The sequence below is a fragment of the Apodemus sylvaticus genome, chromosome 19 (genome assembly GCF_947179515.1).
Source record: "Apodemus sylvaticus chromosome 19, mApoSyl1.1, whole genome shotgun sequence".
In the NCBI taxonomy this organism is placed as follows: Eukaryota; Metazoa; Chordata; class Mammalia; order Rodentia; family Muridae; genus Apodemus; species Apodemus sylvaticus.
The window spans coordinates 10,279,245-10,300,591 of record NC_067490.1 but is presented as its reverse complement, the minus strand read 5'-3'; the positions used below and the strand labels follow the sequence as shown (position 1 = coordinate 10,300,591).

The 21,347-nt window shown below is 46.1% G+C and overlaps 1 protein-coding gene across 5 annotated transcripts in view; it reads right to left on the bottom strand.

The window, feature by feature from the left end:
• Positions 1–21,347, bottom strand: part of Adarb1 (adenosine deaminase RNA specific B1) — a 135,012-nt gene that overhangs the window by 18,546 nt on the left and 95,119 nt on the right. For 4 of the 5 annotated variants that reach the window (XM_052162945.1, XM_052162943.1, XM_052162946.1 and 1 more), the window contains 4 exons: positions 13,334–13,448; positions 8,595–8,763; positions 6,937–7,115; positions 5,675–5,843 (listed from right to left, as the gene is read on the bottom strand). In XM_052162945.1, the coding sequence (XP_052018905.1) occupies positions 5,675–5,843; positions 6,937–7,115; positions 8,595–8,763; positions 13,334–13,448 (632 nt within the window). The remainder of the gene's footprint in view (positions 1–5,674; positions 5,844–6,936; positions 7,116–8,594; positions 8,764–13,333; positions 13,449–21,347) is intronic. The other variant, XM_052162944.1, reaches the window with a different exon arrangement.

Genomic DNA, 21,347 nt, shown 5'->3' with positions numbered 1-21,347 from the left:
GAGACACTGACCAGAAGACAAACAAGAAGACAAACACAGATCTGTGCATGACATCTTTCTGCAAGCCTTGCTCAGACAAGCGGCCAGGCCAGGATGATAGTTTGCTCAGCAAACTCCTTTCTCCCTACTTCCATGTCACAAATGACCTTCAGAGAAAGGCACCTGTAACCTTCAAAATAATCCTGATGTACTGAGGCTCTCCCAGGAGGTCCCCACACCTCTGTAGAAGTCCCCTTCCCCACCCATGATGCAGCCCTTGTCTACTTACCACCTGTCCTGAGAAGCCAATGTGCCAAACAGGCCTGTTCTTGGACCTGTCTTTTCCTGCAAAAGGCCACAGACTTAGATCTCCTCCCAGGGCCTCTCACTGTGCTAAGGGCAATCCTTCTGGGGCTGCCCTCGCCATCTGAGTAGCTGGTCGCTATGGTCACCTCTAGTGCCTCCCTCCCCATGCTCAGCCTAGGCCAGCTCTCAGTGCTCTTCTACAAGAGGAACAAGCGGCCTCTGCCCGGCCTTCTACACAGCCATTCAGATCTACACAGTGGCCTCTCTGGAGGCCTCGCATCCACCTGACATCATTCTGGCCCCTGTGCTATTCTTGGACCATGATTTCCTTAGCATTGCTGGATTTTCTGGAAATGTCTGTCATTCCAATTTTTAACAGTTTGCCTGTGCTTTTCCTCAAAGAAATGTTTCTTAAATACGAAGTAAAGGACACTGAGGTTTAAACGTTCTGACTCTTGCATTTGTGTGACCTCCCCTTAGTTACAGGCAGAAACTCCCCTCACTCAGCACACCCTTGAAAGCAGTGCCTTTGTGTTGTAGAGTATCACGGTTGCTCCTGCTCTAGACTCTGACTCGATGCCGACCGTTGTCACCGCTGTGGGACTTCGGTAAATATTAGTAAGTTAGAAGTCGTATTTAACAGAATCTATAGGATACAGACCACTGTAAGACCGAGCAGAGATAGCCATGAAGGGACAGGACAGTCAGTGGTGTCTGACGTGACTTTAGTGATCCCTGCCTACAAGGAAAGTGTAGTGCCGGGAAAACCTTCAAACCTTGGGATGGAGCGAGTAGGTCATAGCACAATAGCTTGCTTATCTGAAGGCTGCCCAGAGGACTGCTGCTCATCTTGACTCATTAGACAGTACTGGGATAGGACTAGAGTTTAGAAGCTACTAGAAACAGGCAGGCACCAGGTTAGGACCCAATTTTGCTGCCAGGCACCAGGGGACCAAGAATTCAGAAAAACCAGAACTTATTAGGAAGAACTTACTTGCACAAAGCTAACATATAGTGGCTGAAAGAGGAGTTTCATTTCCCAAATACTTAATCCCAGCTAAGTAAATAAGTAAAAAGCACCAAAAATAAAAACACAAGCATGGACCGAAGGACTAATAATAAAATTCTAGAACCCAGCCTTAAAGAAATGCAGATCTGAGTGGGTTGGCAAATAATTTAGAGTAGCTGACGTAGGGGGCTGGAGAGAGGGCTCAGGAGTTAGGAGCACTTCTTAAGGACCTGGGTCCAATTCCCAACACCTACATGGCAGCTCCCAGCTGTCTGTAACTCAAATTCCAGGGTTATCTGACATCTTCACACAGACATACATGCAGGCAAAAACCAATGTTTGTAAAATTTAAAAAAATAAATGACATAAATATTCCTAATTAGCTACAAGAGCACAGGCACACAATGCTATGAAAAGACTGCATAAAGAAAATGAGATTGTGAACACAGAGGAACCTTATCAATACATGAGAGATTCTGAACAGGAAGAAAACAACTGAACTGAAAAGCATGGCTGTGGAGCCAGCAGGAGAAAGAGCCAGTCAACCTGAAGACTGCCATCAAAGTCATCACAGAGTAGATTAGAAAAACACAAAGACTATAGAGGAAGACGGGCTATGGGACTTAGGGACGCCAGTGAGCGGAACAACATGCAAGTCCTGGGAATTCCGAGAGAAAGAAAACAGGAATGAAAGTTTATTTGGAGAAATACCTGAAACCCCAAGGCAAGAAAGAGATCACACAGATTCAAGGGCAAAGAACTGGAAATGAGCATAAATAGGAAAACGACACTGAGCGCATTCCAACTAAACTAAGTCAAGTCAAGCAGTCTTAAACAGCAGTGGAAAGTCAGTGCTCGTATAAAGAGAGGTTACAAATTTCTCAATAAAAACCCTATGGCCCAGAAAGCAGTAGGAAGATGTCCTCAAGTATCCCTCACAAATGACAGGGACTTGGGACTTTCTCGGGGATCGCTAGTGAGCAGAGTTTCATCACTACAAGAAACAGACATCTAAGAAGAAACAGTCCTTCAGGCTGAAGCATCAGAACAGCAGACAGCAACAGAGGCTGGGTAACAATGTGAGGGAAGCGTTCCTGCAAAGATAACTTCAGGGCCAGAGAGACAGGAGAGACAGCTCTGCGGCTGAGAGCACTTGCTCAGGGGACTGGGGCTCAGACCTCGGCTCACGTGAGTGCTCACAGCCTCTCGTAACTCCTGCTCCAAGGGATCCGACGCCCTTTCCTGGCCTCAGAGTCACCCTCACATATACACTATTCATTCATACCCTTAAGTGAAAATAAATATTAAAAATTAACTACTATATAAATAAATACAGGCTTTAATATATTTATAATAAATATACAAATAAAATAGTACATTTATTTATTTATTTTGTTATTATTTATTTACTTATTTGTTTTTAGACAGGGTCTCACTATGCAATTCGGCTTTGAACAAAAGATTCCCCTACTTCAGCCTTCAGTGAGCCGGGATCGGGTATACTCCACCGTAGCTGGCTGGTAATTTTGATTAAACGAATTTAAACAAACTTGACTACAGATCTATGTAAGTGGGTATAAAATATACAGAGACATAATCTGTGCTACTGACAAAGTATGAAGGGGTGGAGCTACAAAGGAAGAGTTTTTATACAAATCTGAAGTGACATCATTACCAATTCAGAATAGAACGCTATACTATAGGTGTTTTATGTAGTCAGAATCCTAACCACTGGGGTGGAGAGATGACTCAGGGTTTAAAAGGAGGTATTGCTGTTCTAGAGAGCCCAGCATCCACATTGGGGGTTCACAACTGCCTGTAACTCCAGCTCCAAATGTATTCAATACCTCTGGCCTTCACACACACCTGCATAGACCACACACACACACACACACACACACACACACACACACATTTTAAAAAACAAAAACCTTAAAGCCACAAAAGGAAGTTCTATACAAAACACAAAAAGAAATGATATTCCTATGAGGCTATTGTAAAAGAAAGACAGTAAGAGAGCAAATCAGTAAACCAATAAAGGGAGCAATAAACCTACACATCACACAGAAATAACAAGGTGAGCCTTCCCTACCAAGAATATTTTCAGTGTTAACAGACTAACCCTCCCTGCCAGAAGACAAGACCGACAAATGGATTGATAACATAACGGGTAATTATATCTTAGGAGATTTCCTTCAGCTCTGAGGACACGGGTATTGCTGAAAGTGGATGAGAGAGAGAATTCCTGCAAGATAACCAGATGAGCAGGAATAATTAGATAAGAGATTTTTAAATTACACAAACTCTCAGAAGAAACAAATGATAGTATATGATGATAAAGGGCTCCATTTACCGGCAAGGCAACACACACATGGACAGGCCAGCAAAGGGGCTCAAAGGGTCAGGACACTAGCAACCCGAGTTAGACCCTGGGGCCCACAAAGTGGAAGGAAAGAACTGATCTCTACCAGCAGTCCTCTGACTTCCACACCACCAGACAGACACACAAGGGTGTGAAACAGCAGCAGCCACAGATCCTACCGAGTGTCAGACAACAAGCCACAGAGCTTCTGAATACATGGAGCAAAGCCTGAGAGGCCTCAAGGAGGAGTGGATGGCAGCGTAATAAGGTTAGGGAATGCAACACCCACTTAGCTACGCACGTATCAGAAGGAAGAGCAAAACGGAAGCCATCAGTTTAGAATAGAGGAGAGATGGCTCAGTGGTAAAGAGCACTGACTGCTCTTCCAAAGGCCCTGAGTTCAATTCCCAGCAACCACATGTGGCTCACAACCATCTGTAATGAGATCTGATGCCCTCTTCTGGGGTGTCTGAAGACAGCTACAGTGTACTCTCATATATAAAATAAATAATAAATTTAAAAAAAAGAATAAGGTTTAAGGTCCTTTTGGGTGATTTCAAAATAGTATAAAATCAATAGTAATCAAGACACTGTGACTCTGGTATACAAACATATAGTGCAACAGAATAGAAGGGACTGCTTACAAACAAACTGTTGTACTTAGTTGGTCACTATTTCCAGCATGGGTGCATGCGCGTGTGCGCACACACACCCCCCCCTACACACCTACACACACACACACCTACACATACACACACCCACACCCCTACACACCTACACACACACATACCTACACACACCTACACACACACACACTCTCTCTCTCTCTCTCTCAAACACAGAAAAGCATCTGGACAACAGACCGAAAGACATGTAACAAGTAAACACGCCACAGTAGGCACAGGCAGCATCCCACTAAAGCATTGCAGTTTGGGGCGTGCAAGCTTTGGGTTGTCAGTTAGGTATGCTCAACTGGTAGAGGCTACACAAATATTTCAAACTTCAAAAGCCTCCAAAATCTCAAATACTCCTGGATCTGATTTTTTATTTTCTTTCTTTTCTTTAGCTAGGTGTTGCCCAAACCAGTGCTTGGGAAGACTGGCCCAAGGTAGGTACGGTGAACTCAGCTCCCCATGAAATCTGTTTTAGAGAAAAATCAATGAAAAGTGCTCGTGACCTCTGAAAAAATGAGCGGTCCCTAAGGGATGACCAGGTTTCGTGCCACACTGGGAGACGTGCCTAATGTGAGCTCATTAGGACATACCAGGTTGGGCATGTGACCCATCAGACATGAAGGAGACAAAAGGCACACGTGTACTTTGTCTCTGTCAATTGCAAACCTCCTGATGGCCAGTCAATCCCGAGTTGCTTACCCTGGAGCCCCAGGGTTGTGTTCTGTAGGGAGAGGTTTGATTTTATATACACTGACATACATTAGCTGACACAGAGAGAAGAGCCGCTGAAACCCGTGCTGCATCTGAAGAGAGAGATTTCTAAAATCTGACCTGGATCTAAGCTCCCAGGAGAAGCTGCTTCGCAGGCACGTGGTAACTAGAGCAGTGTGCTCACCGAGCGCTCTCCTTGGCCTGGGACGCCTCACATTGTTCTAGTTGGCAAAGATCAATTACCACAGTATTAACTGATGGGCATAGCAAGGGTGGACAGTGTTCCCTGCTGACAAGGAAATGCTTGTACATTTTCCTCAGGGAGCAAACTGAAAAATACAGCCTGTAGAATGCCCAACATTGTCAGCTTAGCCTTGATACTGATGTTGAAAAGGACGTAATAAAAGGCAAGGTGAATGTCTGGAAGCAAGTGACGTGGGAAGGAAGACTGGAGTGTCCTGGGCCGTGGTCTCCCTTGTCCCTCCAGGTAACCCCAGGAGCACCTGTAGCCTTAGTCCTTAGAGACCACCCGAGCAGGGAATGGGGTCAGAATACAAACGAATCTGAACTGGAGTTAGCAAAGGGCTTGCACTGATCACACGTGCATGTGAGGGGCAGGCCCTGTGGCCTTACCGTGCTATCTTGTCACTGCAGGACATTGTGAGCAGCCGTTCTCCCTGCAGCACCCCGTCCCAGGTCTGGATGCTGGCATTTGAGCGCACAGGGATTGTCCCTTCCCCAGACTCTATTTTTGTCCGTAGCTGTCCCCTTGCTTTGCGATTCGGATGTCTATCTGCTGGTTCTAGAAGACAGAAAGGGTTCAAAACCCACAGGTGATAAAACAGCTAACGCACTGAAAAGCACATCTAACATACCAAAATTTAAAGTATAACTTATAGATACGTATGCAAACATTTATTCGAGCCATACAAAATATACACCCCAGTAAATATATAAAGTTGAACTAAAAAGACATAATACAGACCACATTTATGGACATGGAAAAAGGTGGTTTACATTTTGGCTGAGATGATTTCCATCATTAATGAGTGGAAACAAATGAGAAAAAATGCTAAGATTTGCTAATTCCGAGCAACAGATGCTTGACTGCTTGTTATCAATTAACCTTTGTATTTTCATTATGTCAAAAAAAAATACAGAAACCAATCCTTTGGGAATATGTGAAGATACTCCCAGTGAGTAACAGTGAGTTCTGTGAATATGGGTGACTTTAATTTTTTTGTTGTTATTATTTAGAATAGTAATTATTTACAGCGAGTATCACTGCTTTTATAATCCAGGAAACCCATTTGGAATACATGGTGCCTGGGCATGAGAGCAGGGACTCACATACAAACTGTCATGAAGCTCAGTGCTAGGCTGGCCTCAGAGGATGGAACAGACAACACTAGAGCCTCGCCCGCCTGTGTCCATCTGCTCGGTGTTCACACACTCACCAGCCAGACTCACTGCAAATACAGGGATCACTCAGCACTTTCCTCTTAGAATTAGCATTTTTCATTCATTAACATTTTCTTTTTTTAAGATTTATTTATTTATTATGTATACAGTGTTCTGCCTGTATGTATGCCTGCAGGCCAGAAGAGGGCACCAGATCTCATTACAGGTGGTTGTGAGCCACCATGTGGTTGCTAAGAATTGAACTCAGGACCTCTGGAAGAGCAGTCAGTGCTCTTAACCACTGAGCCATCTCTCCAGCCCTCATTAACATTTTCTAACTAAATTGGGAAGGAAGAATCTGTACTTTTACAGGGACCATATCTAAGGATGAAATTTCAAAAAACAAAATGAAAATTAAAAAAACAAAACAAAAACTGAAGAAGACGGATGTGGATGCATTCTAACACTACATTATATTATGTTTTCTTAGAAACCTGTCAGCTGCTGAGAGTCTGGCGTCATACCCTCTAGCACGGGCTCATGGGGAGAGAATATTCTGGCGTCTCCGCAGGGTGAGGTGCTGATGTACAGGTGGAACTGCACAGTATCCTTCAGTCGGAACCCACCCCGCTCTGACTTCTGAAATATGGACTTTTTCTGGTCTTCTTTGTTACTACAAGAGAAAAGTCACAAGAGTGCCAGTTAAAGGTATGTGCCACCAATGTGGGACTACAGGTTCAGACTGACCTCAGGGGCAGTGGCTTTCAGTAGGGAGAGGCACTATCTCCCTACTGATAGTGCCTGGAGACAGTATCTTGCTATATACATAGTGGCTCTTCCTGGCCGTCAACTTGACTATATCTGGAATGAAGAACAATCCAGAACTGGAAGGCTCACCTGTGATCCTAAGCTAAAGGTTGGGAGATACAAGTTTCTGACCTGGATCTTGGCATGGAGATCTTGAGGCATAGTGGCTATGGATCCCAGAAGATTAAGACAGGGAGATCTCTGAGTTCAAGGTCACCCGGGACAAAGCAAGTCCCAGATCCAAGCGTGGTGGACACACCTTTAATCTGGGCCACACCTTCTGCTATAGACCTACATAAGGACACTGGAAGAAGGAAGACTCTTCTTCACCTGCTTGCCTCATGGGACTGAGCAACCACTAGATCCTTGGACTTCCACTCACAGCTGCTGCTGACCATTGTTGGGGAGTTGGACTACAAACTGTAAGTCATCAACAAATTCATAGTTGTTCTTTGACTCTAGAGAACCCTGACTAATACAGTATACTAGGTTGGCCTTGAACTTGAGATTCAGCTGCCTCAGGTCCCCCTACTGCTAGGATTTACAGTTGTGCACCACCTTGTCTGGCTTGAACTGGAGTCACTGTTACCCATGCTTGTAGTAATCCATAGTTCAGGTCCATTCAGTGATCAATATGTCATCAACTGGGAGTGATCATTTCTTCCAAGGCATGATTTCAAGGTAGAACGATCACATGAAGATAGGGCATTGTCAAGAAAAGCCTACAGGTGCAAGAACAGTTCTGACCACGCCCAGTGACCAAAATGAAAAGGACATTCTTTACCAGGTAGTTTGGAAAGACATGTTTTCTTTTTTGGTTTGTTTTTGTGACTTTTTTTTTTTTTTGCTTTTCAAGTCAGGGTTTCCCTGTGTAGCCCTTGCTGTCCCAGAACTAGTTCTGTAGACCAGTCTGCCAGTCTGGCTTCAAACCCACAGAGATCTGCCTCTCCTGCCTCCCAAGTGCTAGGGTTAATGGTGTGCACCATGCACCACTACCTCCCAGCTGGGAAGACATATTTATATTTACAGTGCATGAGACAAAAGACGCCATCTGAAATACAAACATGAAATTTACGACTGTGTCACGTTTCTGTGTATATGTCTTACATAGGTATGCATGCACGTGTGTGTGAGTAAATCCACTCTGGTTCATAACTGAGCATCCTGTGAGAGTGGGTCCTGCTCAGACAGCATCACAGGACCGCAAGGCTGGGCCCCTGTATTCCTCACAGTTGATGTCCTGAGGATTCCTCAGTGCTTACACAAACAAACAAAGGTTAGGCAATGCCTTCTGATACAAAGTGTCTTAAAAGAGCTTCCTTCACTTGTTCACTCCTAAACTTACTTTAAATAAAGCTCAAGCTGTGCATAAAGAAACCTGAGCAGGGACCTTCGGGAGATTATCTCCGCGTGGCAGTCATTGAGCGCGAGGCCGCGGTCACTCATATATTCACCGTTGATACACTTCGTCCCTGTCGAAACACTTATCACCTTGGCGTCTTTGACATCTGTACCTGAAAGACAGGAGAGACTGGAGATCCGTCCTGTTTGACATGTGCTCTCGGAAACAGCGCCATGCAGGGTCAGCGGAGCCCTTGTTTCCGAGTGTCCTCAGTCTCCAGATCCTTACCTGAGACACTTGAACAGACAGCCTCTCCCTGAGGCTGTTTGTACCAGTTCCAGGAATACCTTCCTCATCCTGTAGTCTACACCCTAAACTTAACGTGGCCATTTCCACTGGCATGCATGGGTGTTTGAAAGTTCACCCTGGACTTTAGGTAAGAAGCACTATACACAATTACTACCTGGCCTGGAATTAGTCCTGAGGTAAAATATTAAAGAAGCTAGGAGGAACAACTTACAGTGCTAGTGTACCAGAAAACAGACTCAGCCTCCACAGTTTCATTAGTAATCTTTCCCACGTTCCCACACCAAGAGTGAACTTACACACAATGTGACCTTCCACAGAGGGAGCATCATAATTAAATCCTGTGAAACAGATCACGGACCCAGACATGCTACGACCTGAATATGGAAGAGACTGTGTCTCAGTGATAGAACATATACCCAGCATGTGTGAGTGAGGCCCTGGGATGTATCCCTAGGATGATGATGATGACAACAACAAAAACAACAAAAACAAAAACAACAACATCCAACAGCATCAACAAACCAATCTTGAGTATGGCCTGGGCGCAGACTCACAATGATGTGTGCTACATGTTATGAGGGTTAGCGCTCACTGTGAACCTGACACTTCAGAATCACCCAGGAGATAAGTCTCTCGGCACATCTGTAAGGGGTTATCTAGCCCAGGCTGGCCTTTGGGAATGCCGAGAGAGATTTCCTTGATTAGCTTAGCTGAGATGGGAAGACCTGGCCACTGTGGGCAGCACCATTCCCTGAGCTGGGACCCCAGACTGCATGAAAGGGAAGAGAGCTGAACAAGGCACTCTCCTCTGTCTCCTGACCGTGGCTATGACGCAGTGATGAGCTATGAGCCTGATGAGCTGCCTCAGGCTCTTGCCAGGTGACATCCCTACCATGACAGACTTCTCCAGCTATGAGCTGAAATAACTCCACCAGAGCTGCTTTCATCAGGTATTTGATGACAGCAACAGGAAAAGGAACTCAGGCACAGGCTATGTGGGAGGCACCAAGCCAGGAGCATTAGTGGATCTTTCTCATCGCTCCTCCTCACAGTGTCTTCTGAGGGCTTTTGTTTCCATTTTGAAGAAAGGAACTGTAGCTCTTGAGGATTAATAACCTGCCCGAGGCCACTCAGCCAGGGAGAGCACTGAACCTGTGCACCCAGTTCCGTTTCATGGGCTTTAGACATACATTTTGGCTAAGAGCAAATGGTCAGAAAAAAGATATAAAATGCTTGCCTTTTGTTTGTTTGTTTGTTCCCTGTGACAGAATTCCTGGGAGAACAGTTAAAAGGGGGAGTACTATTTTGACTCACCATTAGAGGTTTTAATCCATGTGGTAAGATGGGACAGAACAGCGTAACCGCAGTGGCCGGAGGCAGAAAGGATGCCTGCGCTTACGGGCCTTCTCCTCTTTCCCTTTTTACTCCCCTGGGTGGCTCGCCTACAGCCTGGTGCCGTCCACATTCAGGCTACCCTTCTCCACCTAGACCCCCCTGGAAAAGCCCTCATAGACACCTAGGCATTTCTCAAATCGATCAAGATTAGACATTGTAAATCCACCTGGGAGTCAGCCCAACAGACAACACATCCCCAAACATCCTTTCCTCCTTGGTCTCCAAAAGGATATTAATGAAAAATGCATTTGGTTCACCTCTAAGTGTGTCATAACCGTAACAGTCCTGGCACTGTTCAAATCCAAAGCCTACTGGGACTCAAGGCAAAGGCTTAGCTGTGAGCCCTGTGACAATTAAAGCGCATTTTACATATTCCTGACACACAGCGGCAATAAACCTCCCACTCCCAATGGCAAGAATAAGGGCGATTGGCAAACTGCAGATGAGCTTTTTGCCACAGTGTAACCCAAATTTCTAGCACACTCTGGGTCCCCCATCTGGAACCTTCCATGTGTCCTCATTCTTAGTCACCCTCGCCTTCTGAGCGCCACGGAATCACCCACTAAGATGAGCTTACATACTCTAGGGCCTCTTTGGCCCACATCTCCAAACATTACTAAAATTCCTCCCACAAACCACTTCTAACAGGCTTTTCTGAACCACACAGTCTATCAGACACAGCAACAATCCTGCTGGTATCACAGATGGCACCAAGTTTCTGTCATATTTGTCACTGGTATGACAAATTCATGAAAAAAACTGAGTTTTTTTTTAAACTTTGTGTTTCTGTTTTCAGTCCATTGTAGAGGGGAAGGTATGGCAGAACAGGTCAGATATGATGGTGACCAAGAAAGGGGTATATTTATGAGTGTGTGTGAGAGTGGGGTATGGGGGTGAGGGAAGGGAGAAGAAAAGAGAGACAGAGAGAAAGAGAGAGAGAACGGGAATGAATATGCTTAGACTAACGGGCTCCCTCATTCTCTGAACCACCAGCCATGAGATGGGACAGACACATTAGGCAGGTCTTCTGCCCTGCTGCTCTCTGGAAATGCCCTCATAGGCACATCTCTGAAGAGTGCTTTACCGACTTTCCAGATTTTCTGATTTTACAAGAGTTCTTCCTGCCTCTCCATAGAAATCACTCTGCTGCGGCAGTAGTGACACGTATGAAGCAGAAAAGGTCTACCCTTCAACAGAAGTCAACAAGACAGAGATTGTAATGTGCTGTTTCCAGAGTACACCAGGTTGCAATGGTGTCACATGGTAATACATTATGCTTTCTCCAAAGGAAAGGAACACATTAAAAAGTTGAATGTTGACTTCCGATTTCCATCTATGCCCGGAGTTGATCATGTGCCACAGCCTGACCCACTGGGGAGTAGAAATTAGGAAATCATCAAACTGCGGCCTAAAATCATCAAAAAGAAACAAACAAACAAACAAAACTATACAAAGAATCAACAAAAACAGGAGCTGGTTCCTTGAGAAAAATCAACAAGATAGATAAACCTTTAGCCAGACTAACCAGAGGGCATAGAGCCAGTGTCCAAATTAACAAAATCAGAAAGGAAAAGAAAGATATAACAACAGAAACTGAGGAAATTCAAAAGAAATCACCAGATCCTACTATAAAAGCCTATATTCAACAAAACTGGAAAATCTGGATGAAATGAACAATTTTCTAGACAGATACCAGATACCAAAGTTAAATCAGGATCAGATAAACCATCTAAACAGTCCCATAACTCCTAGAGAAATAGAAGCAGTCATTAAAAGTCTCCCAACCAAAAAGAGCCCAGGATCAGATGGTTTTAGTACAGAATTCTATCAGACCTTCAAAGAAGACCTAATACCAATACTCTTCAAACTATTTTACAAAATAGAAACAGAAGGAACACCACCCAATTCATTCTGTGAAGCAACAGTTATGCTGTGTATTTTCCCTTGGATTTCTGTCTAAGGGACTTGTCACAATTTCCTTTCATAAAGGACTTCATAAGAGATTTTTTTTTTCTACTTCTATCATGTTTAATGTTCCAAATAGATTTAAAAACTGGTTGAGTGTATATTATTTTTAGCTTTAGAAGATATCATGTATATTTAAGAGGCATTTAAATATTATAAATGTATTTTTATACACAAAACTCTTCCCTCAAAATCTTGTGTGTGTGTGTGTGTGTGCGCGCGCGCGCGCACATAGTATAAATGTATTTTTGATGACTTAAAAATGTCAATACTGAGTTGTGTATTTTAAAATAAATTTTATTAGTTTAATTAATAAGAGAACTTAATGCCCCGTGGGGGGGGGGAAAGAAAACAAACAGGCTTCTAAGGGATACTAATGGAATATAATAGAAGAGAAAACAAAATCGACCACATTGAATTGGACAAAAGAAACAAACAGGTGGAAAAGAGTCTAAGAAAAGGCATAAGAACTAGAGACTCACTTGGTCACACACTCAGGAGTCCCATAAAAATACTAAACTGGAAATTAAAAAAAAAAGAAAGAAAGTTGAACGTTTGGCAGGGAGGGGGCTAAAGGACAGCTCAGCAGTTAAGAGCACTTGCTGCTCTTACAAAGGATTCAGCACCCATATGACAGCTGACCAACATCTATAACTCCAGTTCCAAGGGAAATCTGATGTGATGCCTTCATATGGCCTCTGATGTTACTGTGTCAAACATATAGACAAAGCACGCGCACGCACACACACACACACACACACACACACACACACACACACACAAGATTTTGAGGGAAGAGTTTTGTGTAAGTTTTTTGTTTGGGGGGTGGGGTTGCGTTGCTGGGAATTGACCTCAGCAACCTCACCAACTAAACAGGTGTTTTACCAGTGAGCAGTGTTCCCAGCTCTAAGGAGGAAAGAACTGCTTCTGAGGACAATTCCTATATTTGCATGAACATATGCGTAAACACAGAAAGACTAGAAGGGAACTTCGTGTGGGTGTCACAGGATTGAGGGCGTTTATGCGTTTCGAACCAGGAAGCAGACAGGTGGAACAGAGAGCTAGATGCTTACCTGTGGTCATCACTACTCCAGAAAGCACTTTCCTTCGAGCGTGAGGGGAGGAAAAGTTGTCTGTCAGGTCACTGAACTTACCCAGGACCAGGCGTGAGACAGCATCTGCCAGTACCTGGGTGGAGAGCAGAGACCAAGGTTAGGGCCGGGGTACCTGTGGTGGAACTAGTCTCTCTGTGCTAACACGTGCTGTCTAATACAAAGACTCTTACAGCCTCACTTCTACTATAGAAGCCCCACACAGGCACACCCAGCAAGTGCATATATGCATGTGCGCACACATGCACTCACATGCGTGATGGGTGGTGTCAGAGACAAAAGTCACCAGTAGACCCTGTGCCTGATGACATGGGCACACGAACATAATTGTGGCAGAACTGTTATGGGTGAAACCAACCACTTTAAAAAATTGTAGTGGACGTCTACTCTACAGAAGGAAATTCATGCTTGGCACTGTAAACTTGGGCCAAAGCCCACAGCTGGGAAACTTAAGGCCATTTGAGAGGAAGCCATTGCTGATGTTTTGCTAAAGACATGCTGTCAGACTGCTCTGTAAATATCTGTTCATACTTCAGGGCCAGTGCTGTGCCTAGTCTCAGAGAAGCACGTCTCTTTTGCAGCCCACATCGCTGAGTGCACAGACTGACGACAGGCAGAGGTGATGGGAACGAACAACTGTTGAATGCTCAGCCCCACACAGAACATCTGGGTCATCCCCAGCAAGACTAAGGGAACACTGGAAAAGGGACAGAAAACCGTAGGAGACAGAGGGGGTGATGGGGCCGAGGAAGACTGTTTTCTAGATGTGAAGTGGCTGCTGCACCCACTACCTTGCCTTGGGAAGATCATTAGCGGTTACCTGCCAAGCTTGAAAACAAGGCTAGGTTCTATCATCATGGAAAGATGTACTATTGTCTCTTCTTGTTGCTGTGACACAATAACCTTGCAAATGCAGTGTAAGGGAGAAAGGGTTTATCTAGCTCACAGGAAAGTCACAGCAGGAGAGCTTGAGAGAACTGGTCATGGTCTATCCACAGTCAAGAGCAGAGAGCAAGGGGTTAACGCCTACATTTTAGCACTCAGTTTGCGGTTTCTATTCTTAGACATTCTAGGGCTCCCTGCTAGGGGAAGGGTCTTCTCCCCTTAATGTATCATTAATTAACATAATCCAGATACTCTCCACCCCCAGACATACCCCAGACCAACCAACATATAGACAGCCCTTCAATAAGACTGCCTTCCCAGGTAGTTCAACATTGAGACCACAGTATTGGGGGAAGGAGTGGCTTTGAGGTCCTCCACTCCCTAAAGAACCATGGGAAGTTAACAGTTGCTAGGGGAGAGGGAGTCATTTTCCTCAGTGCTGCAGTTACTGGTAAATGCCCTTGCTCAAGTAAAGAACCCCTCATTCTTGCTTGTGCAAGCAATGCCAGTTAGACATAGTGGGCCACACACAAAAAGGAAAAGCCATGGAGGTAGGAGGGGGACTTGGTAAGAAGGACTTCAGTGGGAGTTGGAAGGCATAAGGGATGCTGGGAGAGAGGAAATGATTGTGTGTGTATGTGTGTGTGTGTGTGTATGTGTATGAAATTGACAAAGAATGGACTTTTTAAATATAAGTTTTATAAGCTTGTATTTCACATTAAGAGTTCTTTCTAAGTGGTTTTCCTGCAGATGCCTGAGCCAGATACCTATGGAATATATACTGTGAGACACGGGCAACTGAGGAGCACAAGTAGCTCTGACTCTCTGAAAAAGGACTTATGGACCTTACCCTGTGTGTCTGGGGCTGTACACAACAAAAGTAAACAGCTCCTAAACGCAGACGGGCACACCAGCCTGTGCCTTTAATCTCAGCACTTGTGAGGCAGAGATAGGAGGAAGGATCTTTGTGAGTTCATGTTCAACCTGGTTTATATTGTGAGTTGCAAGGCAGCAAGAGCTACACAGGGAGACCCCGTGTGTTGGGGTTTTGTCTAAGCTCCACCCCACACCTACCTGGCAATGGCCAGGTATGCCCCGCCCCAGAGATCTGGCCCACTATAAGAGGGGCTACTTGCCCCTCCTCTCCCTCTTTGCTCACCGTTCTCTTACATACTCTCACCTCTCTGCCCCTGGGGCTCTTCCCCCCTTCTACGTGGTCATGGCCGGCCTCCACTCTCTCTCTCTCCTCTCTCCTCTCTCCTCTCTCCTCTCTCCTCTCTCCTCTCCTCTCCTCTCCTCTTCTCTCTCTCTCTCTCTCTCTCTCTCTCTCTCTCTCTCTCTCTCTCTCTCTACCTCTCTCTCTCTACCACTAACTCCCATCCCCTATTCTGAATAAACTCTATTCTATACCATGTCTGTGTGTGTGTGGTCCCTCAGGGGCAGAGGTGCCCAGGCAAGGGCCCGCCTGGACACCTTCCCCCACGCCGCCTAGCCACACTCACCTAACCCTCTATATTACCTCCATTAAGCCCCTTCATCATCCTGCTGAATCCTTCATTGGTGCATTGGCGGGGAACGAGAAACACCATGTGATATTAAGCCTCTTTCACCAATGGGTAAGTCTTACCCCTCCCCCCACTAGTCAGAGCAATAGTCTCTGCACTTCCTGCGTTTCCCTGCAGGACCGCACTGTTCTGTCGCTCCTTCCCAGTGGAACTCAGCGGCGTGCAGCGGCAATGCCCCGCGCAGCGAGTGCCACCGGGCTCGGCTATCTAATTCACTCCTGTGTCTTATTGCTAGGACAACAGCATTTATTTTACTGGTTTCCTTGTTTTCCCGCGCGCTGGCTTGGCGGTCCGTGGGGCTCATGGCGCTGGCTGCCAGAGCCACCGCTGCCGCCACCCCCGCTGTGAGCCCCGAACCCGCAGCCCACGCCAGACCCCCCTCCCTCGCCAGAACTGCTGCCGAAGTCACCACCGCCGCTTCTGCGGCAGCTCCGCCCCTCCCGCGCCGTTGCTAGGATACGAAACAAGCTACTTCCCAGCCACTACCTAACTTCCTACTTCCTCCGCTGACAGGAAATTCTGCTCCGCGCATGCGCGATCACTGATGCCTCCTAGGCTCTCTGAGTCTGCCCGCAGCAAGCCTGCACTCTTTCCCGTTGCTGTGCCCCACCCCCACCACCATACTGTCCCACTCTGCTGGCTACAGCGCAGATTTCTAGGGTCTTTACCTGCAAAAGTCTAGCCACAGCCCACACCCCCATCAATTCTACTACCCGATTCTCTCACAGCTCTATGGATTCTCCCTACCACCCTGTCTTCCCTCTTCTATACTGCGTGGTCTCCCAATGTCCTCTACTGTTACTGCAGTCCATGACTAGTCTTGCAGCCATGCACAGGCAGGTGAAGCAAGGTTGGGGGACCGGGTCCCACAGCCAAGCGGTCCACACTGGCTTCCACGTTCCCTGATATCGGATTGCACTTCCTTAGCAAACACCATCGGCCTAAAAAGGTAAGGTCTTTCGGTTGGCTGGACGGTTTCTTAAGTTCAGAAGGGATCTGGCCAGTCTTTTCTGGAGCTAAGTGCCTCCCCAGCTAACACTCGCTTTAGGACACTGAAACCCCAGGTGTCTCCTACTCCAGAATTATTCCTGAGTCTCCCCATTGGCTTCCAGCCACTCACTCAAACCCTGGTCAGGCGGGATACTTCTTCCGGCCTTTGCCTCAGCTCCCAGGGGCCCTCACAACGGTCTGGACCCTCTGGCTTAGCTGCCGTTATTTGTTATACACTCTTCGGGACGCCGATTGTGTAATAACAATGCCCCCACCCACCTGATGGGTAATAGTGTCTTCGCCGGTACCTCCAGGCACCCCGCTGGGATGTCTCCTGGAAAATCTCAAGTCTCTGAACTAATAAACCTCTGTAATAAGGTCTGGACTCAATATAAGCCAGACAATAATTCAAAATGGCCACCTAATGGCACCCTAGATCCAATTGTTTTAAGAGATCTTAATACATACTGTCAGCAATCCGGTAAATGGGACTGAATCCTATACGTTTAAGCTTTTATCTATCTCTGGTCTAAGCCTTCTCTTTGCCCTTAGCTCATTTGCTCCTATAGCCTGTGTATGTTAACAAGCCTAAATCTGCCTAGACACCACAATTTTATCCATTGCTGCCAGCTTTCTTTCTGTGATCCTAGCATCTTTACTAACCAAGACAATATACTTTCCTCTACCTATACAACCTGTCAAAGCTACTTAAGATTTCCATTCCTAGTCTCTCTTTAACTATTGCTCTCCTCTCTTGCGCTCAATCTTGTCAGACGTTTGTTATTAGTAGATTTAAGACAGACAGAATTCCCAAAGGCCTGACAGCTTCTACCAGGAGGTCTCAGAAGAAAGATGGACACCGCCACAGGATGCTGCCTGAAAAAGTGCAGTGGACAAAACTGGATACCTTGAGTCAAATGACTTAGCTAAACAAAGGTAAGCCATTTCTCATGTCATGGGTATCCATTCCACAGAGAAAAGCCGTGCATCTTCTGTGCTTGAAAGTCAGACTGACAGCCAAAGCTGCCATGGAGACCAGAGACCACAAAGAACTGCTGGCTACTGGAATCTGTCATTCTTTAATAATGTAACTGCTAAGTTATTGTTTATTCCTCAGACTTCTGACTACATTGACAGCTAGACAGTTATCTCCTTACCTAAACTCTGTTTCCATTAAATGCTTCATATTTCCTCTTCTTGCTCTGTCACTTTCCCAACCTTCAATTCTATTCCTTCTGATCCACAAAGGCTCATCTTAAAGACTGTTCATGTGGTTAACTCATGTTGTTATCTCTTTAATAAACTTGTTAGCTACAGGAAACCTACCCAAATCTTGCTCATGGACCAAGTAGGCTCCATCCAGATAAGTACATCTGCCCAAGTTCCCACTTTACTACCTTTCCAAAGGGTGGGATTCTTCTGGGTTTCAATTGTACTTCTTAAGAAAATTTTCCTTTCTCCCAAATGTACTTAGTCTTATTCCCTAACTATACTAATGTGTTCCAACATCTTGTCAAGTCCAGGCCCTTGCCATATCCAGGACAGCTCCAGAGAAGCAACCTTCAGATGCTCCAATCTCCTCTCAGCTTCTCCAGAAGCAGACAGCTTCTACTGGACCTGTTCTCCTGACCTATCTTCAAATGGCTCTACAAACCCTGGACAGCAAAGAAGCAGCCAGTCCTCCTGAGACTGGACAATCACCCCCCATACCCCTTTCTCTAGGTTCTCCAGAGACACGCCGCCCCAATGTCAGCATGAAGCAGCCAGATCACAACAACGACCCTATTCCTGCTTCACCGTATTCGCCGTCACTTCTTTTCTTTTTTTCTTTTTCTTTTATTAATTGACCAAACATTGGGGAATGTTGGGGTTTTGTCTAAGCTCCACCCCACACCCTCCTGGCAATGGCCAGGTATGCCCTGCCCCAGAGATCTGGCCCACTATAAGAGGGGCTACTTGCCCCTCCTCTCCCTCTTTGCTCACCGCTCTCCCACATACTCTCACCTCTCTGCCCCTGGGGCTCTTCCCCCCTTCCACGTGGTCATGGCCAGCCTCCACTCTCTCTCTCTCCTCCCTCTCTCTCTCTCTTTCTCTCTCTACCTCTCTCTCTCTACCACTAACTCCCATCCCCTATTCTGAATAAACTTTATTCTATACCATGTCTGTGTGTGTGTGGTCCCTCAGGGGCAGAGGTGGCCAGGCAAGGGCCCGCCTGGACACCTTCCCCCACGCCGCAAGCCACACTCACCTAACCCTCTATATTACCCCCATTAAGCCCCTTCATCATCCTGCTGAACCCTTCACTGTGTCAAACAGGAACTAAGGAAACAAACAAACAACAATAAAATAAAATGTTCTACACCCCAACCACTTACCTTCAATGACATGAACAAGGGCGAGGACCTGCTTTAAACGGATGCTTGCCTACACTACCCTGGCATGCCTGCTATAGCAGAGTACCACAGTTGTGGTATGGCCCACACTATCTTACTTTAGCCCTACCCCACCCTTGAATCATCAGAAAGGCAGATTGCTCTCAGGTCACGGACGCTTGGCCCAAGCCCTTTAAGAAATATTTCAGGGAAAAAGCAAGAACTCAACATCCTTCCTGGAAGGTAGGACATGATCCCCCCACCCCTACCTCTGCCACATAACCCCTGGGATTGGCCCTGGAAGTCCCCTCAGAGAAGACCTTACTGGTCTCATCCTCTGTGGTTCATAAATTTCTGAGCTACTATAGGGTGGGTTGTGCCACTGAGCAGAGGTGTGAGGATAATGTTTCCAAACAAGTGTCTCCCTATCAGAGGTCCAGATTGATGTTTGACATCCCAGGACCCAGAGGTAAGCAGCATAAAGAGGCACAGAGGGGCCCAGCCTAGCTGCCATGACTAGATCCTGACAAACGCCACTTGCCTCCCTGGTCAGAAGCTCAGTCCTTCCATTCAAAGCCACTGAAGAAGTCAGGCCTAGCTGGGCGTGGTGGCCCACGCCTTTGATCTCAGCACTGCCTGAGACAACAGATCTCTAAGTTTCATATCAGCCTGCTCTACATAGAGTTCCAGGACTATCAGGGCTACATAGAGAGACTACCTTGTCTCAAAATGAACCAAAACCCAAAACAACAAAACAGAAAGCTGGGTTGAGGCCACCTGCCCCAGACCATCTACGGGATCTGCGGCATCTGAACTAGTTTCAGTGGTCTGGCAATCTGTCAACATTAAGGGAAGACAAGTCACATCAGATGGTATGTTGAACTCAGGTCAAAAGATGTTAGCAAATCTACACCTAGACATCAAGTCACTCGGGATCTAGTACCATCGACTTGTAAGGAGGGATGTTAACAAGGGACGCATTGCAAACAAGTACTTGTTTGTCACAGGAAGTCAATAAGACGCCAAGTCCACTCCTTTACACTGAGCTGTACTTGACTGCTTTAGGCAAAGCAGAACAAATCTTTTCAATCCAAGATTTGGATTTAATCCCAGCACTCAGGAGATAGAGGCAGATGGATCTCTGTGAGTTCAAGGCCAGCCTGGTCTATATAACAAGTTTCAGGCTAGACAGGGCTTATAATGAGACCTTGCCTTAAAAAGAAAATAGTAAATTAAAACCAAGAACTATAGTCACCCCAACTCTAGCTATAACACAGGCCAGAGAAAAAGGATTCCACCAGAGACCCAGGAGAATGGCCTTCCTATCCACATTTTCTAACTTGTTAATTCATTAGTTCTGGTCAACTGCTTCCACACTAAAGAACACTTTGACAAAAAGGGCTCAAGACAGAAGACTGAAAAACAGATATGTGAAATCGGGATTCCAAGAACCAAGACACAGCCAATGATCTAGGACCTGGCTTGTCTTCCTTCTTTCCCTTTCAGAGACCCATCCCGAGCTACCTTAAATTTCCCTTTCTTTTCTGTGAGTTTTCTGTAAGGGGCACAAACTTGAGTGGCTGTCCACATCCATCTGGAACATGTGGAACCCACAGAGGTGCCACATAGGAAATTTGGCATATACGAGATGCCTAGCAACTGGCACGTTCTAAAGTGTTTATAAAGAGTCCCCCCCCCCCCCCCCCCCCGTTCCCTACTGCTCTGGGTACTGCTTTATAGCTTTGACCTAACAGGCCTTCAGGGGCAGACTGGTCAACAGCCCTTATTCTGGGCATGAGTTTTCCGTGCAATGATTCAAGGGATGCCCTGCTGAACAGACAAAATGCCAGCATTTGGGCCCCCTGCCCCTTTCCCAATAAAGGCTTGCTGTGGGGTGAGGGTCTCTCTGGGGGGGCATAATTCAATGGGAAGGAGATTGTGGCTGTCCTGGTGAGGGCCCCTGAGGTACCCCCTGCTCTGTGTTGTCATGACCCTAGCCAGCATCAGGAGACTAAATCAGTGATCAAGTGACCATGGAAACCGAGGCACAGTTACTCCATAGCCAGACTTACCCGCAACTGCGCCTGCTCAGGGCTCTGTAACATAAGGAGTCGAAAGCAACAGTGAAGACTAAAGGCTGCTTAGAAATGCCACCAAGGGCCA